The 24,729-nt window shown below is 50.3% G+C and overlaps 1 protein-coding gene across 1 annotated transcript in view; it reads right to left on the bottom strand.

Annotated features, from left to right (window-relative positions):
• Window positions 1–13,888: 13,888 nt before the first annotated feature.
• The window catches only part of SLC7A5 (solute carrier family 7 member 5), a 47,867-nt gene continuing 37,026 nt past the window's right edge, over window positions 13,889–24,729 (bottom strand). Inside the window, exons 9-10 of the mRNA XM_068150806.1 lie at window positions 23,506–23,683; window positions 13,889–20,461 (exon numbers count right to left, since the gene is read on the bottom strand). Of these exons, the coding sequence (XP_068006907.1) occupies window positions 20,406–20,461; window positions 23,506–23,683 (234 nt within the window). The 3' untranslated portion in view covers window positions 13,889–20,405. The remainder of the gene's footprint in view (window positions 20,462–23,505; window positions 23,684–24,729) is intronic.

Below are 24,729 nucleotides of genomic sequence, written 5' to 3'. Positions count from 1 at the left end.
TCAGCCCTAGTGACAGCACCCTGGGCATCTTTGAATCCACTTTGTTGTTTCTAAAGAGAACTAAAATTAATTGGGTGAAGCAGGTAGAAAATAAGTGAGTAAAGGTAAACCCCAGAAAGACCTGGAGTGAGAAGTGAGTTCTGGGCAGAAAAGGTCATGCTGCAAAATCAAAGCAGCCAAAAATACCTTTCAATCTCCTGCCTTTATGTACACAACTTCCCCACCACCCCACCTCCCCATTATTCAAATTTTAATTCTGATGCAACCCGGCCTGAGATGTAGTAAGACTTGTAATGGCTTTCGTGTCCCACCAGATGTCAGCTCCTCTGCAGAGAAGGGCCCTGAGCCGGCTCCCACCGCGCCATGGTGCAAGAACTGCTGAGACGTTGCATCATCTGTGGCGGTTGCAGAGCTCTTGCTAGTGGCAAACGGATAACCAAGCCCAAGGCCAGGCTTCAGGATGCGAGGAGAAGAGCAGCACGATGTACTCAGGTGAACGTGGGCTCTTTGGGTGAAGAAATCCTCTCTATATTCGGTTCTCACTTGAGTCAGGTAGTGCCTCCCTCTGCTTAAATCCTCAGTAATTAAGTGTCGGAGAAAGTGGTTCCAGCAGGGACTCAGTATTAATCCCGTGGTTTTGTTTGCCTAAGAACAAGCCCAAGCACATTCGTTTCACCCAGGGACATTTCTCCTGCCATGATGTGCCTGAACAGCCCACTCTTGGTTTTTGAGCCACACCATCTCCAGAGCTGGTCCCAGAGATTGCTTCCCCTGGACTGTGTTATCAGCCCTGCTTTCCCTCGGCAGGCAGACACAATTTCACTTGAAAGCAATCAGTGCTCTGTTAACACCTAGCCAGCACTCAGTTCCCATCACAAACCCCTTCCTCACAGGACCACAGAATATTTTAGAGGAGTGTTTCACTTTAACGGAGAAGGAATACCAGGGGCAAATGATATCCCAGCAATATGAAGGCAGAACAAGCTGTGGCAGAGCAGAGTTCAGTATCTCACCTGGCTTTTGTTGCTGTCACCAGGCTGGATACAAAGCTCTCATTCATGTGCTCTCAAGCACTAGTTCTCTGTCTGTTCACAGGGGAGCATGTCCACCTTGTCTTGGTGGCTCCCCTGGCATGATCTCAAAGGGGGGGACCTTGTGGTAATCTCATGGCAGGTAGGGTGAGATTTATGTCAGCAGTTTCATTTAGACATTAGAGAAAAGTCAGTAACTGTCAGGAGAGTGAGACATGAGAAGAGACTGTCTGGGGGGACTGTGAAACTGCCAAAGATATGCTTCAGCCCCTGGGAGACCATGTTGGCCAAAGATGGTTGGAGCCAGTTGACCTGCCCTGTGGCAAGAGTGGACATGGCTCATTTCTCCCTGTTCTCCCATGCCTCACTTCTACATTTTTCACAGCTGAGAAGGTAAGGGACAAGGACTGACCTCAGTGCTTGATCTTGACCCACCTCAGCTGTGGTAAGAGTGACATTAACAAAATGAATTCTGGTTTACCTTCACAAAACCCCACTGATGCTGGCCTGATGGGTGGGTAGGTGTTTCCAGAAGTGATTGGCATTTGCTTTTCCTGGTAGTGCTGTGACAGCTCTTGGGATCAGATTATCTCCTTACTGCTGTCCCTGCTGCTATCTCCTGGATTTGACCAGGCTTTACCAGTCTGAGCGATGCACTGGGGAGGGATTTGGTGTGTTCTCCTGCTCCAGTTCAGTCTGGTTTTGTTAGCCACTCCATAAAGATGACTCCATACATCCCTTATCATGCTAAACATTTACCCTCAGGAAATGCTGACCCTGGCAAGATTCCTTGTGGTTTTGCAAAAGAAAAGAAAATATTTGTTCATTCTCAATGGCTTGGAGAGGCACACTTGGGTCTGTTAAACACTCTCTTGAGCAGAAATGTTCTCCTGAACCATTAGCCTTTGGGAGCTGGAGTGTGGCAATGCTGTAGTAGGATCTGCCTTTTGGTTTGATTTTCTTGGTTGTGAAAGATCATTGTTGGGTATCAGAAACCCTGCATGGAGCAGGAGGCATGGGAGACATGCTCTGTGATTGCAGTTAAATTGAGTTGTTTCCCAATCTTCCCTGTGAACCCCTGCAAGCACAGCAGACCCTCTGGAGATGATTAGCAATTCAAGGACCATGAAATGCAGACCAGACTTTCTCTGTTCCCTCCAGCAGAAGAAAGTTTTTCAGAGAAAGAGTTGTTGGCCCTTGGAATGTGCTGCCCAGGGAGGTGGTGGATGTGTTCAAGAGGGGATTGGATGTGGCACTTGGTGCCATGGTTTAGTAGTCATGAAGTGTTGGGTGACAGGTTGGATTTTATGATCTTTGAGGTCTTTTCCAACCTTATTGATTCTATGATTCTATGACCAGACTTTCTCTGTTCCCTCCAGCAGAAGAAAGTTCTTCAGAGAAAGAGTTGTTGGCCATTGGAATGTGCTGCCCAGGGAGGTGGTGGACGTGTTCAAGAGGGGATTGGATGTGGCATTTGGTGCCATGGTTTAGCAGTCATGAGGTGTTGGGTGACAGGTTGGACTTGATGATCTTTGAGGTCCTTTCCAACCTTATTGATTCTGTGATTCTATGATCTACAAAGCTCACCACCTCACACAATACTACTCTCTTGCACTGGCTGTTTGGCTAGATTCAAACTCCAGCAATGAGTATGGTTTAGTTTTTCACAGATGACATCACACCCACTTCTGAACCCGTTTTGGGGGGGTTTTGCAGATGTGATGTAGGAAGTGACTGTCCCATATCTCTCTGTCTATCACTGAGTCTTTTTAAAAGAAAGGGTTGCATTTCAGCCTCAAGCTGCAATCCCAGTGAAGGTGGTATCCATGAAGAGCTTTCTCTGTCAGTGTGAAGTGTTCTGTTTTCTCTAGGAAATAACCTGACCCGTGGTGTCCTTTCTCTTAGAAAAGAGAGTCACACAGGAAGGCAAGCCCCAGATCTTGGTGCTACATCACAATGGGCTTTTTTCTTCTGTGCTGTTTGAATGGAAAGCACAGCTTTGTTACACAAATAGCCACATGAGGAACAATCTGACACACCACACATGATCCACTCTGCTGATGAAGCAGATGAGAGTTAGGTGAAAACCAATATTGACTCTGCTACCTGCTGCTTGGTCTGCAGCGCTGTCTGGCAGGGCTCAGCAGTCTCAGTGGGGTTTCTATGGTGGCTGTTGACACTCAGGACAGTTTCAGGCTTTCCCACAAGATAAACTGTTACATTAGAGGACCCAGCTGAGAAGCAGAAGGCAAGAAACAGGATCATGGCTGGGTGCCTGGGTCTGGTAGGCTACAGGACACCCACTCTGCTGTGTCTCCTCTTGCCCAGGGTGTCCATCCAGCAGCTAGCCAGCAGTGCTGGGTTATAGCCCCCTGCAAAGGGCTGGCTCTGATTAAATACAGTCACTCTTACCTGCTCTACAAGGTCAAAGTGAGAGACCAAGACAGGCACTATGAAGAGGAGGACACAGGGCATGTATTTGTGCAACACCAGCTGCAGAAGACACCCATTGTCCTCTGCTGCCTTCATGGACAGACTCCTCCTGCTCACTGATGGCACTGGGGGATGCCAGCCCCTGGAAATGGGCATGGATATTTCAAGACACTGAGAAATAAAGATGAGGCACAGTCCACACAGGGCAGTGACTCTCTGTACCACACCACTGCAGTGGGACAACCAGTGAAGAGGTCTGGGAAGGTCATTTCTTCTGCACAGAGCTGACAGCTGACAAGAGCCATCTCACAGCTTTTTGTCAGTGGGAACTGGCCATGTCAGACAAACACCTGGTGATGCTCTGAACTGCAGAGCAGCTACCAGGAGAGGCTGGCAGATCTTCCCAGGCACAGACTTGCTGGGTGAAGGCAGACAGGCATGGGCTGGTGCTGGGGTTCCTCATTCCTACCAAATCCCTCACCTTTCTCCAACTGCACCTGGAGGCCAGTGGGGTTGGAACAAGCTGATGGGTATTTTCTGGGGAGAGGCAGTGAGCTGAGCACAACCTGCGCCCGAGGCCACGAGGAGAACCTCACCAAGCCCAGCTAGGAAAAATCCTTTAGCTCTGGGTGATAATTCCAACAGTCTGAAAACCTGGGCAGCTTCATCCAAATGATGCAGAGAGTTTGGGTTGGCTTTTGAGCAGCAGTATCCAGAGCCCTTCAGGTGCCAAAGTGCTGCAATCCAGAGTGAGATGTGGTGGCCCAGTTCTTCCTGCCACCCCTTTGGGAGTACAGATGAGGATAGCCAGCTCTTCCTCCTGCCTCACCACCAAGCCATGGACCCAACAGGGTAGCTTTTCCCAATGTAACTTTTGCTCTTTGATCTAATGCAGGATCAAGATCCCTTTTTCATTCCAGGTTATTTTCCTTCTTTGTCTCCAGGTCCCAATCCCTGGTTCCTTCACACCTGGCTGGAGTTAACCAGCCTTGAGATTAGTTTTCTCCTTTCATCTCCATGCTATTTTCTCAGAGGTGGATGGGAGAGGATTTTCCTTCATGTCTGTGGTTTATTTACCACACAGGCCCTGAGGAGGTTTGAACATGCAATCACTCTGGGTTACTGGTTGCAGCTCCCCATCCCAGCAGGGTTTCAGGGGTGAGCATGCAACAGGTCAGTCCTTGCAGCTCTTGGAACAAACCACCCTGAAACATCAACACAGCACTTGCCCACCTTGACTTGCACCAGGACCAGGACCTGTGGCTGTGACTCCATGGCACATGGAGCAGGCTGTGCAGCTCCACAGGAAGGCTGGAATCCATTTAATGAGAGCAAGGAGAACCAAATGAAAATGTCCCTCCAATCCTCTGTGTGAATCAGCCAAGCTGGCTGCAGAATCCAAAAAGCTCTCAGGCTGTTGCCTTTTGCCCAGCAGGCAGAGGGGAACAGGCCACAACAAGAAGGAGGTGAAATCACCAGTAGCTGCCATAAAAGTTTCTCATTCTGTGGCAGACCAGCCTGTTTCTGAGGCACTGTTACAGCCTCTCTGGCTTGAGAATACTGCTCCTTTCCTGAAAAACAGGAGAAAAAAAGCCTCCTGTGAGAAAGTAAGCAGAGGCCCCAGCTTTGGGGGAAGATGCTCTGCCTCTGTGGGTGCTTTCCCACCCTGCAGGCTGTAAAATGGGTTGTGCTGTTTAATTCTGATGCAACAGCCCTTGGTAGGGTCTTGCATCAGACACTGAAGAGGCTGGAAGGCCCTGGCCAGAGCTAGGCGGGTGTAAAAGTGGTTTTACGAGCTTATTTTCTCTGTGCTGAGGGCAGGGAAGAAATCCAGATGGTGTTTGGTTCACACAGCAAGCAGAAGAAAATTCCATAGGGAGTATTTTGCAAGATTTTGGGGTTTATCCCATTTGAGTTGCGTGCAGGAGGTTCTCAGATTTGGTTTAATGAAGAAAAGAGACAAAACCTCCTGCTCAGCAAGAGACAGCACCTGCTCAGAAACTCCATGGGGTGCTACAACAAAAAGATTCATTTGGCTTAAGTTTCTATTTTTTGGAGCTAAAGTCTTACTGGGAAGAGTGGCTGACACCTCCTCAGGCTGTGTTGTCTCCCAGAGAGACCTGGCCAGGCTGGAGAGCTGGGCAGAGGGGGACCTCAGGAAGTTCAGCAAGGGCAAGTGTAGGGTCCTGCACATGAGGAAGAACAAACTCCTGCACCAGTACGAGTGAGGGGTTGACTTGCAGCTCTGCAGAGAAGGAGCTGGGAGTGCTGGAGGATAGCAAGTTGCCCATCAGCCAGAAATGTGCCCAATTGGCCAGTAAGGCAAATGGTCTTCTGGGGAGCATGAAGAAGAGTGTGGCCAGCAGGTTAAGGAGATTCTTTTCTCCCTCTACTCTGCACTGGTGAGGCCACATCTGGAGTACTGGGTCCAGTTCTTGGCTCCCCAGTTCAAGAGGGACAGGAAACCACCAGGGAGAGCCCAGACTCTTTTAGTTGGTGCCCAGTGACAGGACTAACTGGAACCCAGCAGGTTCCATCTGAACAGGAGGAGAAACTTTGCTGTGAGGGTGCTGGAGCCCTGTAGCAGGCTGTCCAGAGAGGTTGTGGACTGTCCTCTGGAGAGATTCCAAACCCATTTGGACATTGTGATCCTATCTATCCAAACCCACTTGGTCATTGTGATCCTGAGCAAACTGCTGTGGGTGACCCTGCTTTAGCAGGAGGGTTGGACTAGGTGATCTCCAGAGGCTGCTTCTGAGCCCCACCATGATGGGATTCTCTGTTGATTTTAATTAACATGGAAACCAAAGGAAAACTAGAGGGGTTTGAGGCTTGCAAGCTTTCTGAGTAGGCAATAGCAGGCTTCTGGCTTTTTTTTTTCCTAGAAAATCTTAGAGGTATATGAAGAAAACAATCATGGACAAGCACCAGAAGTTTTTTTCCATCCCCAAATGTACCTTCTAAAGAAAAAAATGTGACCAACAATAGTGATTTTTGCTTGCTGAGCAGGTCTGCTCTGCACTGGGATTATTGTGGCTTTAAATAGCTTTCCTTCAGGAACTGGCGTTTTTCTTTTGAAGCAATTATTTTCTCCACCTGAGGAAGGACTGTCCAATTAGCAGCTTCCTCAGCCCAGACCCTTCTGCTGCTCTCCCAGGCTCCTGCTTCCCCCCTGTGACCATGCTGTCTGGAGCCACTGCTGACTTCGGCAGTAATTGCACACCCCAACGTGTCATGTGAGGGCTTAAACTCTTTACCTGGTGGAAAGCCAGCTCCTGGGTGGAAAGCCCATTTCCAGCAACTCTGTCAGTCTGAGATATTTGTTTTGCTTTTCCTAATGCAAACACAGTGCTGGCAAATGGCTCAAACCCATTTAGCAGGAGCGGAGCTGCAGATGGACAGATGGACAGATGGACAGACAGCAGCTGCAGCAGTAGGAGACTGCAGTTAACAGCAGGCAGCTCAGCCTGGCATGAGCACTCCTGGCCCTGCAATTCTTGAAGATCATCAGCATATGTGGAAGATCTTTTACACTTCCAAATGATCAGCTGACTTCAAAGAAAGAGTGAAGCAGTGCAAAGCTGGCACTGCCCAGCGTGTCACAGAGCCACAGGATCGTAGGGGTTGGAAGGGACCTCCAGAGATCATTGAGTCCAAGCCCCCTGCCAAAGCAGGATCACCTAGGGCAGGCTGCACAGGAACACATCCAGGTGGGGTTTGAAAGTCTCCAGAGGAGGAGACTCCACAACCTCTCTGTTGTGTTCCAATGCTCCAGAACCCTCACTGTAAAGAAGCATCTCCTCATGTTGAGGCCAAACCTCCTGTGTTCTAGTTTGCACCTGTTGTTCCTTGTCCTATTACTGGGCACCACCAAAAAGAGGCTGGCACCTTCATCTTGACACCCATGCCTCAGGTATTTATAGATGTTGAAAAGATTCCCTCTCAGCCTCTTCCTCTCAATACAGGTCTCTCAGTGTTTCAAGCAGCTTGTGCTCACCAAGGTGTGTTGCCTTTGCATCTCTGTGGCACACAGTAGCTTTTTCATCCAGCCAGGTCTCTCCCAGCAGTGCCCATGTCCCAGCTTTCAGGGCTGCCAGTGCTTGGCAGAGCCGCAGGACAGTGGGGCACTGCCAAGTCTGGGCATCCCCTTCAGTCCTTCAGTCCAGCTGCAAACTGAGGTCCTTGCAATAAGAAGGACCTTCTTGTGGCCTTTCAGAACTCAAAGGTCTGACAAGAAAGCTGGGGACAGACTTTCAGCAGGGCCTGTTGTGACAAGACAAGGGGACAAGAGAAGGAGATTTAGACTGGATAGAAGGAAGGAAATTTTCATGCTGAGGGTGGTGAGACCCTGGCCCAGGTTGCCCAGAGAGGTGGGAGATGCCCCATCCCTGGAACTATTGTCGGTCAGGTTATTTGGGGCTCTGAGCAGCCTGCTTTAGTAGCCGATGTCCCTGCTGACTGCATGGGGGTTGGACTAGATGACCTTCAAAGGTCCCTTCCAACCCAAACCATTCTAGGACCCTGTCTCTCTGGCTGGCCAGATCTCCCCATGGCCAACTGCTGTTGGCACAACACAAAATGTTCAGCTTGACTTTCTCAAGACTTCATGTAGAAAGATTTTGTGTGCTCTGCTGCCTTTTGGTTAATTAAAGCCAAGGGCCAGCAGCAACCTCATTTCAAGTCCTTGCAGGCCCAGCTATGCTTTGCATCCTCTTTATCACATGGAGACTTTGCAGCACCTTAGTCTCTATTGAGTGAGCAGGAGCTTCACCACCCGCCCTGCTGCTGGCAGAGGTAACACATCCCCTCCAGACACTGGGGTTTCTTTCTTTTAACTGATCTGCTGTCTTTGCAGCATCATTGCTCTCAGACACAACATGCACCAGCAGCTCCATGCAGCTCGTTACACCACAAAACCTCACAAATACCTGAGATGCCAGGACCTGACTTATGAGCTCTGCAAAGCCGAGGGCTGAGGACCATTTCTCCTGCCCTTGCAGCGCACAGCACGTACGCAAGGCAAGGAGCTGCACGGGGAGAGGGGGGAGCCCCTGCTTTTCCCAGGCAAGTTAGAGCAGAAATGACCTCACTGAAATCCAGAGCCAGGCTCCTGGAGGTGTTGACCAGCCCAGCCAGAAAACTGGTCCAGAGTGGAGAGCAGAGTGATGTTCCCAGCGTGGAGCTGTGCTCGCAGGGTTTGAACAGGCGTCTTGCCACATGCCTGCGATCGCTCACGGTCCTTGGCGTGCACAAAGCCCTCTGCCTCTTCTTTTTATTGCTCATTGTGGTGATAATTCTGCTGATGGCTCTCTGGAGGCTACAAGCTTCATAACTTCATGCTGTGACAGACAGTACCTCATTTCCAGAATTCTGTAGAGGTCTTTGATGATGCCCTGCTCAAAGCTCGCTTGGAGTTGTGCTAAGAGCCTGGCAGAATGTACAGACAGAGAGTCATAGACTCCTGTAGGTTGGAAAAGAACTTCAAGATCATTGAGTCCAACTGGTATGTTGGCTCCAGAGCACATGTAAAGACTTTCTACTGGTCTGCTTGAAGGCAGCCATGGACAAGTGTATCCTTACACACCACAGCTGCTTTGTAACCTCTCTGTGTGTGCCTGCCACTGCCAGTGATGCAGTCTAGCTCTGAAGGACACAGGGACAAATGATTGTATGATCATAGAATCCTAGAATGGTTGGGGTTGGAAGGGACCCTTGAAGGTCATCTAGTCCAATCAGTTCTTCTCTGATTACATTTCCCCACCCCTGTGTTTTGTCTTTGGAACATCCATTTCTCTTCTTCAGCCACAATTCTAGCCACCTTGCTTTCATTTGTGTTTGCACCCTTCAAGTAGTTCAAAGCCCATGTCACTTCCCACCCTCAATAGTTTCTTCCCAACCCAAACATACTTAGACCCTTTTGTCTTTCATACCAATCTTCAATAAACAAGGGGTTTATTGCTTTGGGCTGGGCTGGGCTGGGCTCCACTCTGCAGAGACCTTTCTACTTGCTGAAGGTTCACCCTTCCTCAGTGGCAGATTTCATACCCCTGCTCTGTGCTGCTCAAACACACAGGCACCCCTGGGTTTGGGGAGAAAAATGCCATGATTGGAGTTTGAGGGTGGAAAACTATCAGTCTCGCTGCCTGTGTGTCCTCCAGGAGGGTTGAGTTCCCATGCTTGCCCCCTCCCACCACCACTGCAATCTCCAGCTCTTGGGACAAAAGACCAGCAGCCACAAGACTGAAGCTGGGCAGATGTGTCTAGACAGCATGGTGCTGCCTTGAGACTGTGCTGGGTCCACATGTGGCTCCCACACAGGGAGTCCTTTGTGGGCAAAGTCCAACAGGAGGCTTACTCTACCACCATGGGGCTTCTTCTGCCAGGGCTGATGAATCAGCGTTCATCCTCCAGGCACAAAGGCATGGCTGGTGCAGTGGCACCAAAAGAAAGGACAATGGAGAGGAAGCCAAGAGTCAACACGTGGCCAAAAGAACACATCTCCAGCAGCCATCAGTCACTGGGGGTAAACTCACATGGAACATGAGGTCTGATCCCAACCTCAGACTCAGCCTAGGGCTCCTTGAGGCAGAGGCTGCACCAGAGCTCCTGCAGATAACAAACCCTTTTGTCTGAGCCCTTTTTGAACTTCAGTGTGCACAGAGAAGTTGTCTCAACAACATCCCCTGACACCGGGCACATGATTTCATGCTGCTGTGGGAGAAGACACTTCCTGCCTTTGTTTCTGGCCAGCTGCCTGAGTCCTCACCCCATGGAGTCCTCTCCTGCTCCCTCTCCCCCAGTTCCCAGCCCGAGGCTGGGTGGTGGGACCAGCTCAGGGCTCAGGGAGGTGTATGGAGTGCCATGACAGTGTCATTGCAAGTTGTCCTTTTCATTCTCACTTCCTAACATTCTTCTCACCTGCAGTTTCATTGCCTTGCCAGCAGATCCCTCACTGCAACCAACTTTTGTATCTGATGAGCCTGAAAAGCACTCATTCTGAGGAGACTCTGTCACCCATGTCCATCTCCTTTTCCAGATGGTGAGTGCTGAGCTGGCTTGAACCAAGAGAAGATCCATACACAGGCTCCCTTCCCTATTTGCTTCTGCCAGTGGTTTTGCTCTCCCAAACAATTATTACCAAGATTAATGCCTTCCTTCAAGTCCTGTGGGAAGCATGGAGAGAACTGAGCCTGCTTTAACTCAAAAGACATAAGGTTAACTGCAAGCTTGGTCCTCTCTGAGGACTGACCTCCCTCTGTGAAAGCTCCTTGTTTCTCCCTAGATGCTCTTCTCCAATATGCTCTGCTCACAATAGCCTCTACAGCATCTTCTTCCGACCAGTCTGGGCAACTCCTGGACCCTTTACCTGCACCAGCATCCTGATTGCCAGCTCCCACACCACAGGCATCTCTGCCATGTTGTGCAGTGGCTTGCACACACTTGCTGGTGGCACTTAATCTGATCTGGGATGCTGTGGAGCTCTTGGAAGTTCTCTGAATCCCATAGCTGGAGCTTTGCTCTCTAACACAAAATCCCTGAATCCCAGCATGGTGGGAGCTGGAAGGGACCTCTAGGGATCATCTAGTCCAACCCCCCCTGTTAAAGCAGGTCACCCACAGCAGGTTGCCCAGGATCACAATGTCCAGGTGGGTTTGGAATCTCTCCAGGAAAGAGACTCCACAACCTCTCAGGGCTCCAGCAGCCTCACAGCAAAGTTTCTTCTCCTGTCCAGATGGCACCTCCTAGGTTCTAGTTTGTGTCCACTGCCCCTTGTCCTGTCACTGGCCACCACTGAAAAGAGCCCAGCCCCATCTTCATGACCTCCATCCTTTAGATATTTATATGTATTTGCAAGAACCCCTCTCAAAGTCTTTTCATTTCTAGTCTAACCAATCTCAGGTCTCTCCTCCTCACGGAGATGCTTAAGGCTCCTCAGCATCTTCCTAACCTCCATTGGACTCTCTCAAGTGGTTCCTGTCCCTCTTGAACTGGGGAGCCCAGAACTGGACACAATACTCCAGATGTAGCTTCAGTAGGGTAGAGCAGAGAGAGAGCAGAACCTCCCTTTACATGCTGGCCACACTCTTCCTAATGCACCCCAGGAGACCATTTGCCTTCTTGGCCATGAGGGCACATTGCTGGCTCAGGGTCAGCTTGCCTGCCAGCACTGCCAGGTCCATCTCCACAGTGCTGCTTTCCAGCACAAAGCTTTATCTGGCAGCAGTTCCTTGGGCTCACTCCCTGTGAGGAAAGGCTGCAGCATGGGAACATTTCCAAGCAAGGCTGTAGCAAACATAGATGCAAGTGACTCATTCCTGACTTCATTTCTCTGCTACTGCCTTATCTGTTGGCTCAAGCACTTCACAGCTCAGCATGGGCCACACCAGCCTGCCTCTGGTAGAGTTCCTTGGGTCACAGCCTTGCTCTTCTCTGCACTGCCAGCATCCTGTTTGTGACTGTTCTGTCAACTCATCTGACTCAGGTTTTATGTTTGATTTGCTGGAGTTTGTGCTCTCCTCACTTCTCCTTCTTTGGCCACAACTGTCACTTGGGGAACAAGCTCTTTCAAATGGCTGATGGCACAGGCTACTCTGCTCTTCAGCCCTGCTGGCTTTTAGAGGTTTTTCTTAGATTAATTCCTCTACTAAGAATGGCCTGGAGAAGGCTGAGAGTGGATCTTTTCAATGCTGATCAGTATCTAAAGAGCAAGGGGCAAGAAGAAGGGGCCAGTCTCTTTTTAGTGGTGTCCTGTGATAGGACAAGGGGCAAAGGGCACAAACTGACCAGAAGACTGACCTCAACATCAGGGAAAGCTTCTTTGCTGTGCAGGTGCTGCAACCCTAGAGCTGGCTGCCCAGAGAGGTTGTGGAGTCTCCTCTGGTGGCTTTCAAAGCTTCACCTGGACCTGTTCCTATGTGGCCTGCCCTTGTTGATCCTGCTTTAGCAGTGGGGTTGGACTAGGTGACCTCCTGAGGTCCCTTCCAACCCCATTCCCTGATAAAAGTCTCCAGTGCTGTAGTGGTGCTCCTGTGTCCCTTGTCACACACTTCATCCTTCTAACTGCACTCTCATTCCTGCACTTCTTCCTTTTTATCTAAAGTTAAATGGTGCTGTGGTAACCATGCAGATACACCCTAGGAACCAGGACATCCGTCTTCTGCTCTGACCTCTTGCCCCTTTTCAGAGTCATAGAATGGTTTGGGATGGAAGGGAACTTAGAGATCATCTGGTTCCAACCCCCCTGCCATGGGCAGGGACATCTCCCACTGGAGCAGATTGCTCAAGGCCTCATCCATGCCAGCCTTGAACACCTCCAGGGATGGGGCATCCACAGCCTCCCTGGGCAGCCTGTTCCAGTGTCTCCTCACCCTCACTGTAAAGAATTTCTTCCAAATCCAGTCTAAATCTCCTCCAGCTTCAATCCATTCCCTCTTGTCCTATCACTACAAGCCCTTTCAGGTACTGGAAGGCTGCTCTAAGGTCTCCCTGGAGCTTTCTTTTCTCTAGGCTGAACAGCCCCAACTCTTGCAGCCTGTCCCCAGAGGGACAGTCTCTTAGTTTTAACACCCCTAAATGGTAACTAGACAGTATCACAGTATCACAGTATAACTAAGGTTGGAAATGACCTCGAGGATCATCGAGTCCAACCTATCAACACAGACCCCATGACTAGACCATGGCACCAAGTGCCACATCCAATCCCCTCTTGAACACCTCCAGGGATGGTGACTCCACCACCTCCCTGGGCAGCACATTCCAATGACGAATGACTCGCTTGGTGAAGAACTTCTTCCTCACCTCGAGTCTAAACCTCCCCTGGTGCAGCTTGAGACTGTGTCCTCTTGTTCTGGTGCTGCTTGCCTGGGAGAAGAGACCAACCCCTTCCCGGCTACAACCACCTTTCAGGTAGTTGTAAAGGGCAATGAGGTCACCCCTAAGCCTCCTCTTCTCCAGGCTAAACAATCCCAGCTCCCTCAGCCTCTCCTCACAGGGCTGTGCTCAAGGCCTCTCCCCAGCCTTGTTGCCCTTCTCTGGACACGTTCAAGTGTTTCGATGTCCTCCTTAAACAGAGGGGCCCAGAACTGGACACAGGACTCCAGGTGTGGCCTAACCAATGCAGTGTACAGGGCACAATGACCTCCCTTCTTCTGCTGGCCACACTATTCCTAATGCAGGCCAGGATACCATCGGCCTTCTTGGCCACCTGGGCACATTGCTGGCTCATGTTCAGGCGGCTGTCAATCAGCACCCCCAGGTCCCTCTCTGTTTGGGAGCTCTCCAGACTTCAAAAGAGGAGGCTGGTGATGGAGCCATCTGTGAGCGGAACGACTGGAACCCCAGGGGTGAGGTGCTGGCAGTGGGCTAAACCCGGTGGCCTTTTGCAGAGTGAAAAGCTTGAGAGGCAAAAACCAGGGACACAGGAGTTGTAATCCAGCTTTCTTTGTTAAAAAAAAAACAACAAACTAATCCAAAAGAACAAAACAACCAACCCCCAAAACATAGAACAACCCAAACATGTAACAGATTTGTTAACCACAGACGTAAAAGAATCAAGAAGTACTAGAACAAACCCCCAACAGACTTTGCAAGAGACATCTTGTTTTACAAGGCAACTTGATTAAGTTCCTAGTGGCTGACCAGCACTTGGTCAGTGGTGGGAGTAGCTTAGCTGTGTGGACAGGACCACAAACGTTGTAAAGAGACAGCGCCGACTGGAGAAGTATTAAGACTAAAAGATATTTAACCCCTTAAAATAAATAGAAAGTCATCTACAGCAACATTTAAATTAGTCAAATAGTTTTAAAGCAACCAAACATAACAAAATGGTCAATCAGGTTCTGTTAAGAGCCTTCCCCCCCCCCAGGTGTTGAAAAACAACCCACAAAAAAAAACCACCCACAACCAACAAACTTTAGAAGAAAGGTGGCTCTGAAAGTCAGATTCTTCACCAGAGGTGAACTCCACCCTCCTTTTGTCTCACAGGCCAGGGGTGCAAGGTCTGGGTACCATTCAAATTCCCCCCATTGCAAGGATTTAGGTGGGACACAGACCTCCCCCTGTCCTCTGAACAAATAAGGCTTTTTTTCCACTACCCCCCCCCCCCCCCCCCCCAAAAGAGGGGCGTTCATCCCGGCACAGGAGCCGCAGCCAGGCCCTGCAGCACCACGTCCCGCCAGCGCTCGCAGAGCCCCTGCGCCGGGATGGACGGCGCCCAAGGAGGGCGATTTCGGTGTAGCTATAAAGTCTCTTGTAGGCCATTTAAAAAAGGAATTCAAGATTTAAAAAAATACTCTGTTTTGTTGTTGTTTTTTTTTTCTCATTAACACTTCAGCAGCTGGAGGAAGCCACAGCCCTTCTCACGCAAGGAACAGGGGCCAAGAGCAAAGAAAGGATTCTCTGGACATCGATTCCTTGGTGGTGACCTAATCCAAGCCACATTTCCTACCTGCAGCTGAACCACACTCGGCTTTGACACACAGCACCGTCCCACCAAAGCTGCTAGTTCCAGTTTGGACCACGTAAACTGGGAAGAAACTACTCAGGTATGGGTAAAACCAGCATAAGGCTGGCTGGCTGCAACTCAGGAAGCCACCAGAACTGGAGAGCCCCTTGAGTATCCCTCAGAGCAGAGGTCTTGCCGGTGCCCTGACACAGGGAAGGTGCCCAACAGAGGCATGGGAGTAGATTCCCATCGCTGCAGGGAGCCGGCTGCCACAATCCCTGGTTGGCAGCCAAGTGCTGCCGGCTCCAGCCATGCTGGGGATGCTCGTGGAGATGTCCCAGAGCTGGCACAAAGCTGTGATTCAGTCCGTGGGGCTCTGCCGCGGTCATGGTGACGGCCAGCAGACCTCAATCCGAGCCCCAGGGGGAACCGGAGCCATTGCAGCCCTGGGTTGCCCTTTCCCAAGCTCCAGGAGGAAGCTTTGTGCTAGCCCTTTCTCAAAGGCCATCGTCGTCTTCCCCTTTGATGCCACTGGAAATGGAGTTGTGCAGCCAGTTGATGGGAAAGCTGGCACCCCACAAGAGAAGCCCCAAACAGCCAGAATGTTGTGCAATGACATTTGGCTGTTTCCTTCTATTTTCTTTATTTCTTATTAAAGCCCCAGAACGCTGCAGCCTCAGCTGCAGCCACAGGCACCTTCCCAGGCTGAGAGAAAGTGTTCCCTGCAGCCAGCCCGGGGCTCTGCCACTGCAAACATCTCTGCATGGTTGGAAAGTGGTGACCATGGGACTGCTGCCCCTCCAGGGCTCTGCTCTTGGGCTGACCCACAGCAGAGGGGCCCATGGAGGGGCCCAATTTATTCCCCTGCCTGTGCCACCCACAGGGAGAGGGCTTGCAGAAGAACAAAGCTACTTCTTGTGAGTTTTAATCCAGTTGAAGGGTCGTTAAAGTTTGTTCAACAGTGACAGAGTCCCTTTGAACTCAGTATCCACAGAGGGTGCCACTGAAAACAAAGTGTGTTTAATGCGGTGTCTGAGATGGGAAACCCTGCAAATCCTGCAGGAGTTAAAAAAAACCAAAAAAACCAATGCACCCAGGAGGACTTAAATCCCCCCAAGATTTTGGTGGGGAGTGCTTTGCAAGGCTGGTTCCCCTCTCAGTTGGGAAGAAGGTTCTCATTTAGAAAGAGGAAGCCAATGAGTGAGGAAGCATCTGGCTCTGCGTGCCCCACAGTTCAGCAATCCCAGCAAGATCCTGTTCCATCAACATCCCCAGTAACAGACTGCCTGGGAGCCTGAACACTTGAAAATGAAGTGAGAAGAGTGATAATTGCAAGGGGGGGTTGGTACAAGGGCCAAGGGAGGACTGTAGCACAGCCATTGCTTGCAGAAATACTCCATGACCCTAAAGGTCTTCTCCAAGCTAAATGCCTGATTCCATTGTGATGGCCTCTGTGGCTGCACTTGGAGCCCACTGTCACATGAAGCAGATCCATGTGGTACCTTGTTAGTTGTAGCTGCTGTTGAGCAAAGCAAACTCATGGCCACTGCACTTGTGAGTGTGCTTTGTGGGAAGGGTTTAATCTCCTGTGGTGGGTCACAACAGGCATAACCTAATCATGGGCTCCAAAGAGCAGGAGCAAACAGAGAAACAACAGTGTGACCGTTTCCCACATCCAGGCCTGGCATCTCTGAGGAGTTTTCTGTGAGGTCTCTGTTGTTCCCCTTGCCCTCCAGGACATGTCTCACCCCACATTTGAGGAAACCAGGCAGCAGGGAGGTCTTTCCTAGAGATGTATTCTCTCTTTTTAATCACACTAAAACCCAGCTGAACAAGGCAAGCCCCTGAGGGCAGCACCACTGTCGGCTGCTGGTCTGAGCTCCAAGCCGTGGTGCTGGACAGCAGATGCTGTTACCAGCAGTTCCACCCAGTGAAGAGATGACTGTGCTTGCTCTATAAAACGAAGGTCAGTTTTACCCCTTTATTGCTCATCTCCCTAACCCAACCTCTCACAGCCACGTCACCAAACACTGGTAGAGGGGAACCATAAGAACTGTTTTGGTTGGAAAAGACCTCTAAGATCAACAGGTCCAACTGCTGATTTGACACCACCATGGCCACTGAACCATGTCCTGTCTACATGTTTTTGAACCCCTCCAGGGATGGTGACTCCACCACCTCCCTGTGGAGCCTGTTCCAATGCCTGACCACTCTTTCACTACAGAAATTGTACCTAGCCTCCCCTGATGCAACTTGAGGCCATTTATTCTTGTTCTATCACTTGATTATAGGGAGAAGAGACCAACCTCCACCCTCACCACAACCTCCTTTCAGGGAATTGTAGAGGGAACTATCAGGGTCAATGAATCAGGGAGAAAAGAAATCAGGCTTTGGAAAGGCAAACATTGAGATGTGAGCTGTGGCTGAGCAAATTCAACACTGTTGTCATTCTGTGCTGGTACCTGCTTCAGTTCCTTCCCACACTTCTGTTGTCAGGGAGACACATGTGGTAACAACACCAGAGCCAGCAGGTTAGTACCAGAGAGCAGCAAATGAAAACCCACGGAAATCCATAAAAAGCAAGCAAGCAAGCCAGTTAAGGATTTAATTAAGATCTGTTAATTAATGAAGAAAAAGAATTCTCAGTGTGACATCTCCTCTTTAAAACCAGTGTGGAAGGTTCACCGAGAGGGTATTGGGTAGTGATGGTCCTCATCACTGATGGGATTCATTCAGATGTGTCCAAACCAAGCAACCCCCAGGCTTTGGGGAGATTTAGGTCCATTTCTGAGCTCTGAGGACTGGACTGGACATTGGGTTGAGGTGGCTGAGAGTTAAAATCCTGTTCCTTTGCATCCCAAGGAGTTCTGCTGGTGTGTGTTAGCACTGGGAGCCCCAACGCTGAATCCTGCAGGAAGCTGGCAGACCATTATAGAATGGGTTGGGTTGGAAGGGACCTTCACAGGTCATCTAGTCCAACCCCCCTGCAGTAAGCTGGGACATCTTTAACATCAAGCCTGACCCTGAATATCTCTAGGGGTGGGGCCTCCACCACCACCCTGGGTGACCTGTTCCTGTGTTCCACCACCCTCATAGTAAAGAACTTCATCCTAATGTCCAGGAGCCAAAAATCTGCAGCTCAAGCAGAAGAGAACAGACAGAGGCTCTCTCTCCATGCAACAGGTCCACCATAAGCAGTGATTTCCCATGACAACTCTGCCCAAACTTCTCAACCTTCATCTGGAAGGATTCCAAGAACTGAGTCCAGGTTTTATGGTGCACAACCTTACTCATGTGAATGCCTCTCTGCAGGTACTGGATCCGAGATGCTCCAATTCATTGCACATAGGTCCCTGAAGAGCCAGGCACGGCCTGTAAGCTTTGGGTTCTTCCACAGTGTACATCACCCAAACCAGCTGCAGCTCTCCACAGGATGACTCAGCTCCAGGAGAGCTCAACACTAACACAGGTAAAGCAGCACCTGAGGAACTGGTTTGGGTATCTCTACATTAAGTTGCCACAGAATAAGCCACCTGACAGCAAAGGTTTTCAGTGTGATGATTGTCTCACCTACTCCTCCTGCACTGCCTCCAAGCAGACACGTGGTTGGTGAAGCAATAGCAAAGAGCTGCACGTAGACATGGCCATGGTCATTGGCACAGACATGAAGAGAAGTTGCCACCTGTTCTAACACACTATTTGAGGTTAAAGAGCTTCAAAGGACAAAGCATCAGCTAGTACCATTGGTGTCCTTAATGCCTCGTCATCCAGCATAACCCTACACTATGAGGAGCGGCCAGCAGAAAGCTGTAGCTCTTGGAGGATCCTGGCTTCCCAACAGCTTAGTTGACAGAAATACTGAGGAGAAAAAATAGCTCAACAACCCATTTGCACAAAGCACAAGCACAAAGAAGATCTGCAGCAGAGACTGAAGTTCACTTGTGAGGACAAGATGCTTTTGTTTCCAACTATCACCTGAAGCGCAGAGGCACAATGAGCAAAATGTTCAAGAGCTGCAGTTTTGCTGGAAAGCTGACACTTTTGACCACACAAAGTAACATGATCCTAAGGGGACAATTTTCACTACTTGGGGAGTAGAGGAATTGTGGGTGGGCCCAGGGGATGGGACTGCCCCACAACAGCAGACCAAGATTTCACATGTGGGTTGTGGTTTGTGCTCAAAGACCACTCCCTGAAGGGGAGGATGTTGGTGGGGGATCTCACCAAGCCAAACCTGATGCTGCAGTTTTGCACTAAGAAGGACCAGGCCCCAGGCCCTGCTTCTTAAAGCAAACCAGACCATCTACAGCAGATCAAAATTAAACATCTGCCCCTTTCTACACCCCCAGACCCAGCTGGTCCCATCTCCACTGCATGGCATAATGCAGAGCATAGTGACAGGCAATGCACAGAGAGACCCCATGGAAGGAGCCAAGGGAATCCCACCACCCTCATTTTCTCTTTGCAAATGGTTTGGGGGCCAAATATGAACCATACTGTGGGCAATAAAAAGGTCATCTGGAGAGCATAACATTGCTCATTCCATGCTGGTCAATAGCTTATCTAGAGAAAAACATGGAGTGAGCTAGCCAAGGACTTGGCCTTCTGCTTATTGCAATTCCCTGGTTTCTCAGGAGAAATTCCACCCACAGGCTTGCACCTGCCCCAGGGCTGAGTCACAGGCCATGGATGGGCGTTCTGGTGAAGAGCATTCCAGAGGACTGCCTCAATAGCAGGGAGATGGCTTGGATCTGAGAGTTCCAAGCCAGACAGTGGCAGGGGCCCCAAGTGCTCTAGTCAGGAATGCAGTGAAGGTCAGATGAGGCCTTCCCACATCATTTCTCTGACACTAATTCTGCTCTGCCTTGTCTCACCTAAGTCACTGCTAATGGAGAGAGTCCAAAGCATCCAGCAGCATGTATTTTGGTATGAGTTTGTGTGTGTGTGAGCCAACATCAGCTAACCTTTGCTTCCCAACCACCTCTCCCTGCCCAGCTAAGGCAGGGGGGCCAGGCTCAGGACCACCCTGCAGCTCTATAACAGTCCCAGCTCCAGACACAGGCACATTTGCATAGCTGGCAACACTCACACGGGGCTCATTTAGTGTCATCTGGAGGATCCCAGACCCAAACCAGGTCAGCCTACACAGCACTGGAGCACAGCCCTCAGTACCACACACACACACAGATGCTGATGGGACTCGCTGCTGCTGGACAGGCAGGACTCCTCTGAAGCTGCCAGCAGGAATTCCTCCTCCTGGCCCACCTTCGTACCAAGAACTTCTCACTGCAGGGCTCTCATCTGCCAGGTTACAGGGTGGTGACGGAGGGGCAGGAGGAGACAAGGCAGAGCCAGAGGCGTGGTGTCAGACCGCAGTGGCGCCGCCGGGCTGCTCCAGTGCCTGGGTGTCGTTTGCGAGGGGTCAGAAGCGTTTTCTCCTTGTGTCGTCTCAAACAGGATTGTGCGTTCCTCGAGCTGAGTCTCTCTGCTCCTCCTGCTTAGGATTCCTGTGGAACCACTTCCATCAGTTTCTGGCACAGGACTGTGGCAGAGTCTGTGGGGAAGACAGCAAAGTACTGGTCAGAGAGAGCACACACAGAGAATGGTAGAACTGTTTTGGTTGGAAAAGACCTCGAAGGTCACCGAGCTCAAGCGCTGACACCACCATGGCCATTAAACCACACCCCCAAGTGCCACGTCCACACGTTTCTTGAACACCTCCAGGGATGGTGACTCCATGACCTCCCTGGGCAGCCTGTTCAATGCCTGACCACTCTGAGTAAAGAAATATTTTCTAATCCACTCTAGACCTCCCCTGGCACAGTTTCAGGCTCTTTCCTCTCATCCTAGAGACACTAGAGAGAAGAGACCAACCCTCACCTCACTACAACTTCCTCTCAGGGAGTTGTAGAGAACAATGAGCTTTCCCCTCAACCTCCTCTTCTCCAGACTAAACAACCCCTAGCCATCTATCTTGGTCTTGGGTTCAGTATACTCTGCCTCAGAAAGACTGAGGCATCTGCCTCCTCACCCTGCTTCTGAGCAAGGTTAGTCCAAACACAAACAAAGTCTTGATGGCAATGAGCCACTGGCTGCTCTCTACTCACACCCAGAACTTGAACACATAGAATCATTAAGGCTGGAAAAGATCTCTAAAATCTTCTAGCTCAACTGTCAAACCAACACCACCATGCCCACTAAACCACGTACCACTGGGAGCTTTGCTCCTGCAGCACAGATGAAATCCTGCCCTGACAGAGGTTCCAGGACTTCTAGACACCAGTTTCTAATTGCAGAGTGATAAGGTAACCACGTTAGGATGCCAGAAACGCAAGCAGCCAACACTGAGTCAGGCATCACAGCAGAACTGGGCACAAAAAATATCTGAGCTGATGCTTTTACTTCCAACTTGTGCTTTCTGCTGCTTCACTGCCTGTCTGGAGACGACCACACAGTCTTACCAGGTAGACCTAAGAGGGATTCCCAATCCACACAAACTCAGACTGGTTGGAGGGGATCACATTATCTGCAATGGATGAAGGGTTTGAAGTCCATGTTTCTAAATGGGCACCTGCAGGATGGTCATCCTGTGCTCCCAGAATATTTTCTATCTTCTCCTTACAAGCCTTTGGTGGTAGAAAACAATTAATATGGTAATTTGCCACCCAAGCACTGCAAAAATGGCTTGTCCAGGAACTGAGCCTAATACTCAGAATAAAAAAAGTGAGTGTGGAGAGGGAAGGGGGGGGGGGGGAAGAAAAAAGAATAACAAGTGCTGAGCACTGTTAAAAGCCTCTTTCTTCCTCCTAAAAAGCACCCAGCTAAGGCTGGACATTTCTACTTGTCTGCTTTTCTAGGTCAGCCTGCTGTATGAGACCTGGGAAGCAGAGGGTAGAGTTCAGTTACTTGGGACAACAGGGAGTGCCTTTCTGGATTCAGTTGTTCAGACAGAGGTTGCATGTGCCAAGCACAGCCTGAACATCCCTTCCGAACACACTGCTGTGCTGCGTCAGCTGTTGGAAAACCTTCCAGCAAAGGCACCTTAAAAATAAACCTCCTGAGAGAAAACATCCCGGGGATTTTCCCCTCCCTCTGCTCTGCTGCCACGATCTGATGCCAAGGAGAGCTCTCTCTGGGTCAGGAATGTTAGCACTGGCTAAGAGATGGACTGGGACACCAGTGGTGTCTCCCAGGCATCAGTGCTGGGCCCGATCCTGTTCAAAATCTTTACTGATGATCTGGATGAGGGGAATGAGTCCAACACCAGTAAATTTGCAGATGACACCAAGCTGGGGGCAAGTGTGGATCTGTTAGAAGGTAGGAGAACTCTGCAGAAGGACCTTGACAGGCTGGACAGATGGGCAGAGTCCAACAGCATTCAACACATCTAAGTGCCAGGTTCTACACCTTGGCCACAACAACCCCATGCAGTGCTACAGGCTGGGGTCAGAATGGCTGGAGAGTGGCCAGGCAGAGAAGGACCTGGGGATACTGGTTGATAGTAGGCTGAACATGAGCCAGCAATGTGCCCAGGTGGCCAAGAAGGCCAATGGCATCCTGGCCTGTATCAGGAACAGTGTGGCCAGCAGGAGCAGGGAAGTCATTCTGCCCTGTACTCTGCATTGGTTAGGCCACACCTTGAGTCCTGTGTCCAGTTCTGGGCCCCTCAGTTTAGGAAAGTTGTTTTGTTGCTGGAAGGTGTCCAGAGAAGGGCAACAAAGCTGGGGAAGGGTTTGGAGCACAGCCCTGTGAGGAGAGGCTGAGGGAGCTGGGGTTGCTTAGCCTGGAGAAGAGGAGGCTCAGGGGAGACCTTCTTGCTGTCTACAACTACCTGAAGGGAGGTTGTAGCCAGGGGGGGCTTGGTCTCTTCTCCCAGGCAGCCAGCAACAGAAGAAGAGGACATAGTCTCAAGCTGTGCCAGGGGAGGTTTAGGCTAGATGTTAGGAAGAAGTTCTTCACGGAAAGAGAGACTGGCCTTTGGAATGTGCTGCCCAGGGAGGTGGTGGAGTCCCCATCACTGGAGGTGTTTAGGAAGAGACTGGATGAGGCACTTGGTGCCATGGTTTAGTTGATTAGATGGTGTTGGGTGATAGGTTGGACTTCAGGATCTCAAAGGTCTTTTGCAACCTGGTTAATTCTATTCTGTTCTACTCTAATTACAAAATTTCATCAGCCAGCCTGAGGCCAACTGCGCTCAGACTGTTGTGCTGCTGCTGCTTCTTTTCCTTTCCCACACCACCAGACAGGGACAGAAAGCTTGACCCTGTGCTTTTACAAAAGAAGGCAGCAATGTGCTCAGAGAATTATGCTCTACTGCGTAACAACCACCTGATTGCCAGGGTGAAAAACAAAGGGCTGCTGATCTTTGACCCAAGATTTCCAACCATTGCAAGTCAGGGTAAGTTTTGGGTGCTTGGTAGTTCAGGCCATCACTAGGTTAAAACTTGTTGCCATTAAAGAACAACAGATCAGAGCCAAAACACTGGAAGCCTCCACAAAAGAGAGCCAGTGTTACCAGTTGCAGCATGCTCACTGGAAAGCTGCTCTGTTTGGAGCAAAAGCCAACCTGCACCCTTGCCCTTCCCTGCTAGTACTTACAGATGCCTTGGAGGACCCACTTGGGCTTGTTTTGCCACCAGACCCCGAAGAAGTAAATCGGGATCCCGCTGAAGATGATTGCGAAGCCGATGCCACATTCCTTGGGTGTCATCCAGAAGGAAACAGCAATCAGAAACAAGCAGGCCAGGATGAAGAAAATGGGCAGGCAGATGTTCACCTACACAAGGACGTAAAGAACAGGTTGGAAGTTGTATCAGGAGAATGTGGAATGGTTCCCAGTGAACTTTATCTTGCTGTAGAGCCCAAGGAGGGAAAGAGATCCTGTCCACCATGGAGAGTGCTCACAGAATTCCACCATCCCAGTATGGTGGGGGGGGTTGGAAGGGACCTGCGGAGATCATCTTGTCCAACTCCCCTGCTAATGCATGGCCACCCACAGCAGGCTACCCAGGACCACAATGTCCAGGTGGGTTTGGAATCTCTCCAGAGAAGAAGGCTCCACAGCCTCTCTGGGCAGCCTTATCCAGGGCTCTGTCACCCTGCTCCGGTCTGTTCCAATGCTCTGAACACTGGGACCATGACCCTGAGCTGCCATGGGGGAGGCATCAATTTAAGCAGAGCTCTCCATCAATCCCAGACAAAACAGATGTAGGCAGACTAGGTGTCTGCCTAGGTACCTTAAAAGCAGCAAACAAAGCTGAGAGATTTGACTTGCCAAGAGCCATGAGCCCTTCTCAGCAGCCTTTTTTAGACCCCATACCATCCATGAATGATCCCCTACAAAAGCACCTTTACCAAGAGCACCAAACTCAGCAGCAACCATGGCACAAGCCACAGAATCCTCAAGGCTGTTTCTCAGGGTACTTGGCTGCCCTGCTCTGAGCAGGGCTCCTGCTGACACCAGCCCAGCTTTTGAAAGAGAAACCAAACCCCAAAGGAAACACCCTGCAAAGAGCTTCCCTGGGAAGCCTCTGGTACAGGTCTGGGAGTCTGATTTTCTCTGGTTGCCTGCTTGCTGGCAGAGACCTGAGTGAGCAGCATTCCTTTAAGGAAGGCAGACATGCTTGTGGCTGACATGATCTTGGCCTTCTCCCAGATGGGACATGGTACTGCCAAGCTGGCCAAGGACAAAGAGAACAAAGTTCTCCTCTGCAGGCAGGGGTTTGTCTGCTTTATTAAAAACCCATTTTAAGTGAATTCCACAGTGGTACAGAGTGTTTCACTGAAAGCCATATGATTTCTCCTGGGCAGGGGGTTAGTCAG

The sequence above is a fragment of the Melanerpes formicivorus genome, unplaced genomic scaffold, assembly GCF_026170545.1.
Source record: "Melanerpes formicivorus ecotype bairdi unplaced genomic scaffold, bMelFor1.0.p_v2 SCAF_20, whole genome shotgun sequence".
Lineage (NCBI taxonomy): Eukaryota > Metazoa > Chordata > Aves > Piciformes > Picidae > Melanerpes > Melanerpes formicivorus.
The sequence above is the reverse complement of the archived record's forward strand: the minus strand, read 5'-3'. Positions and strand labels throughout refer to the sequence as shown.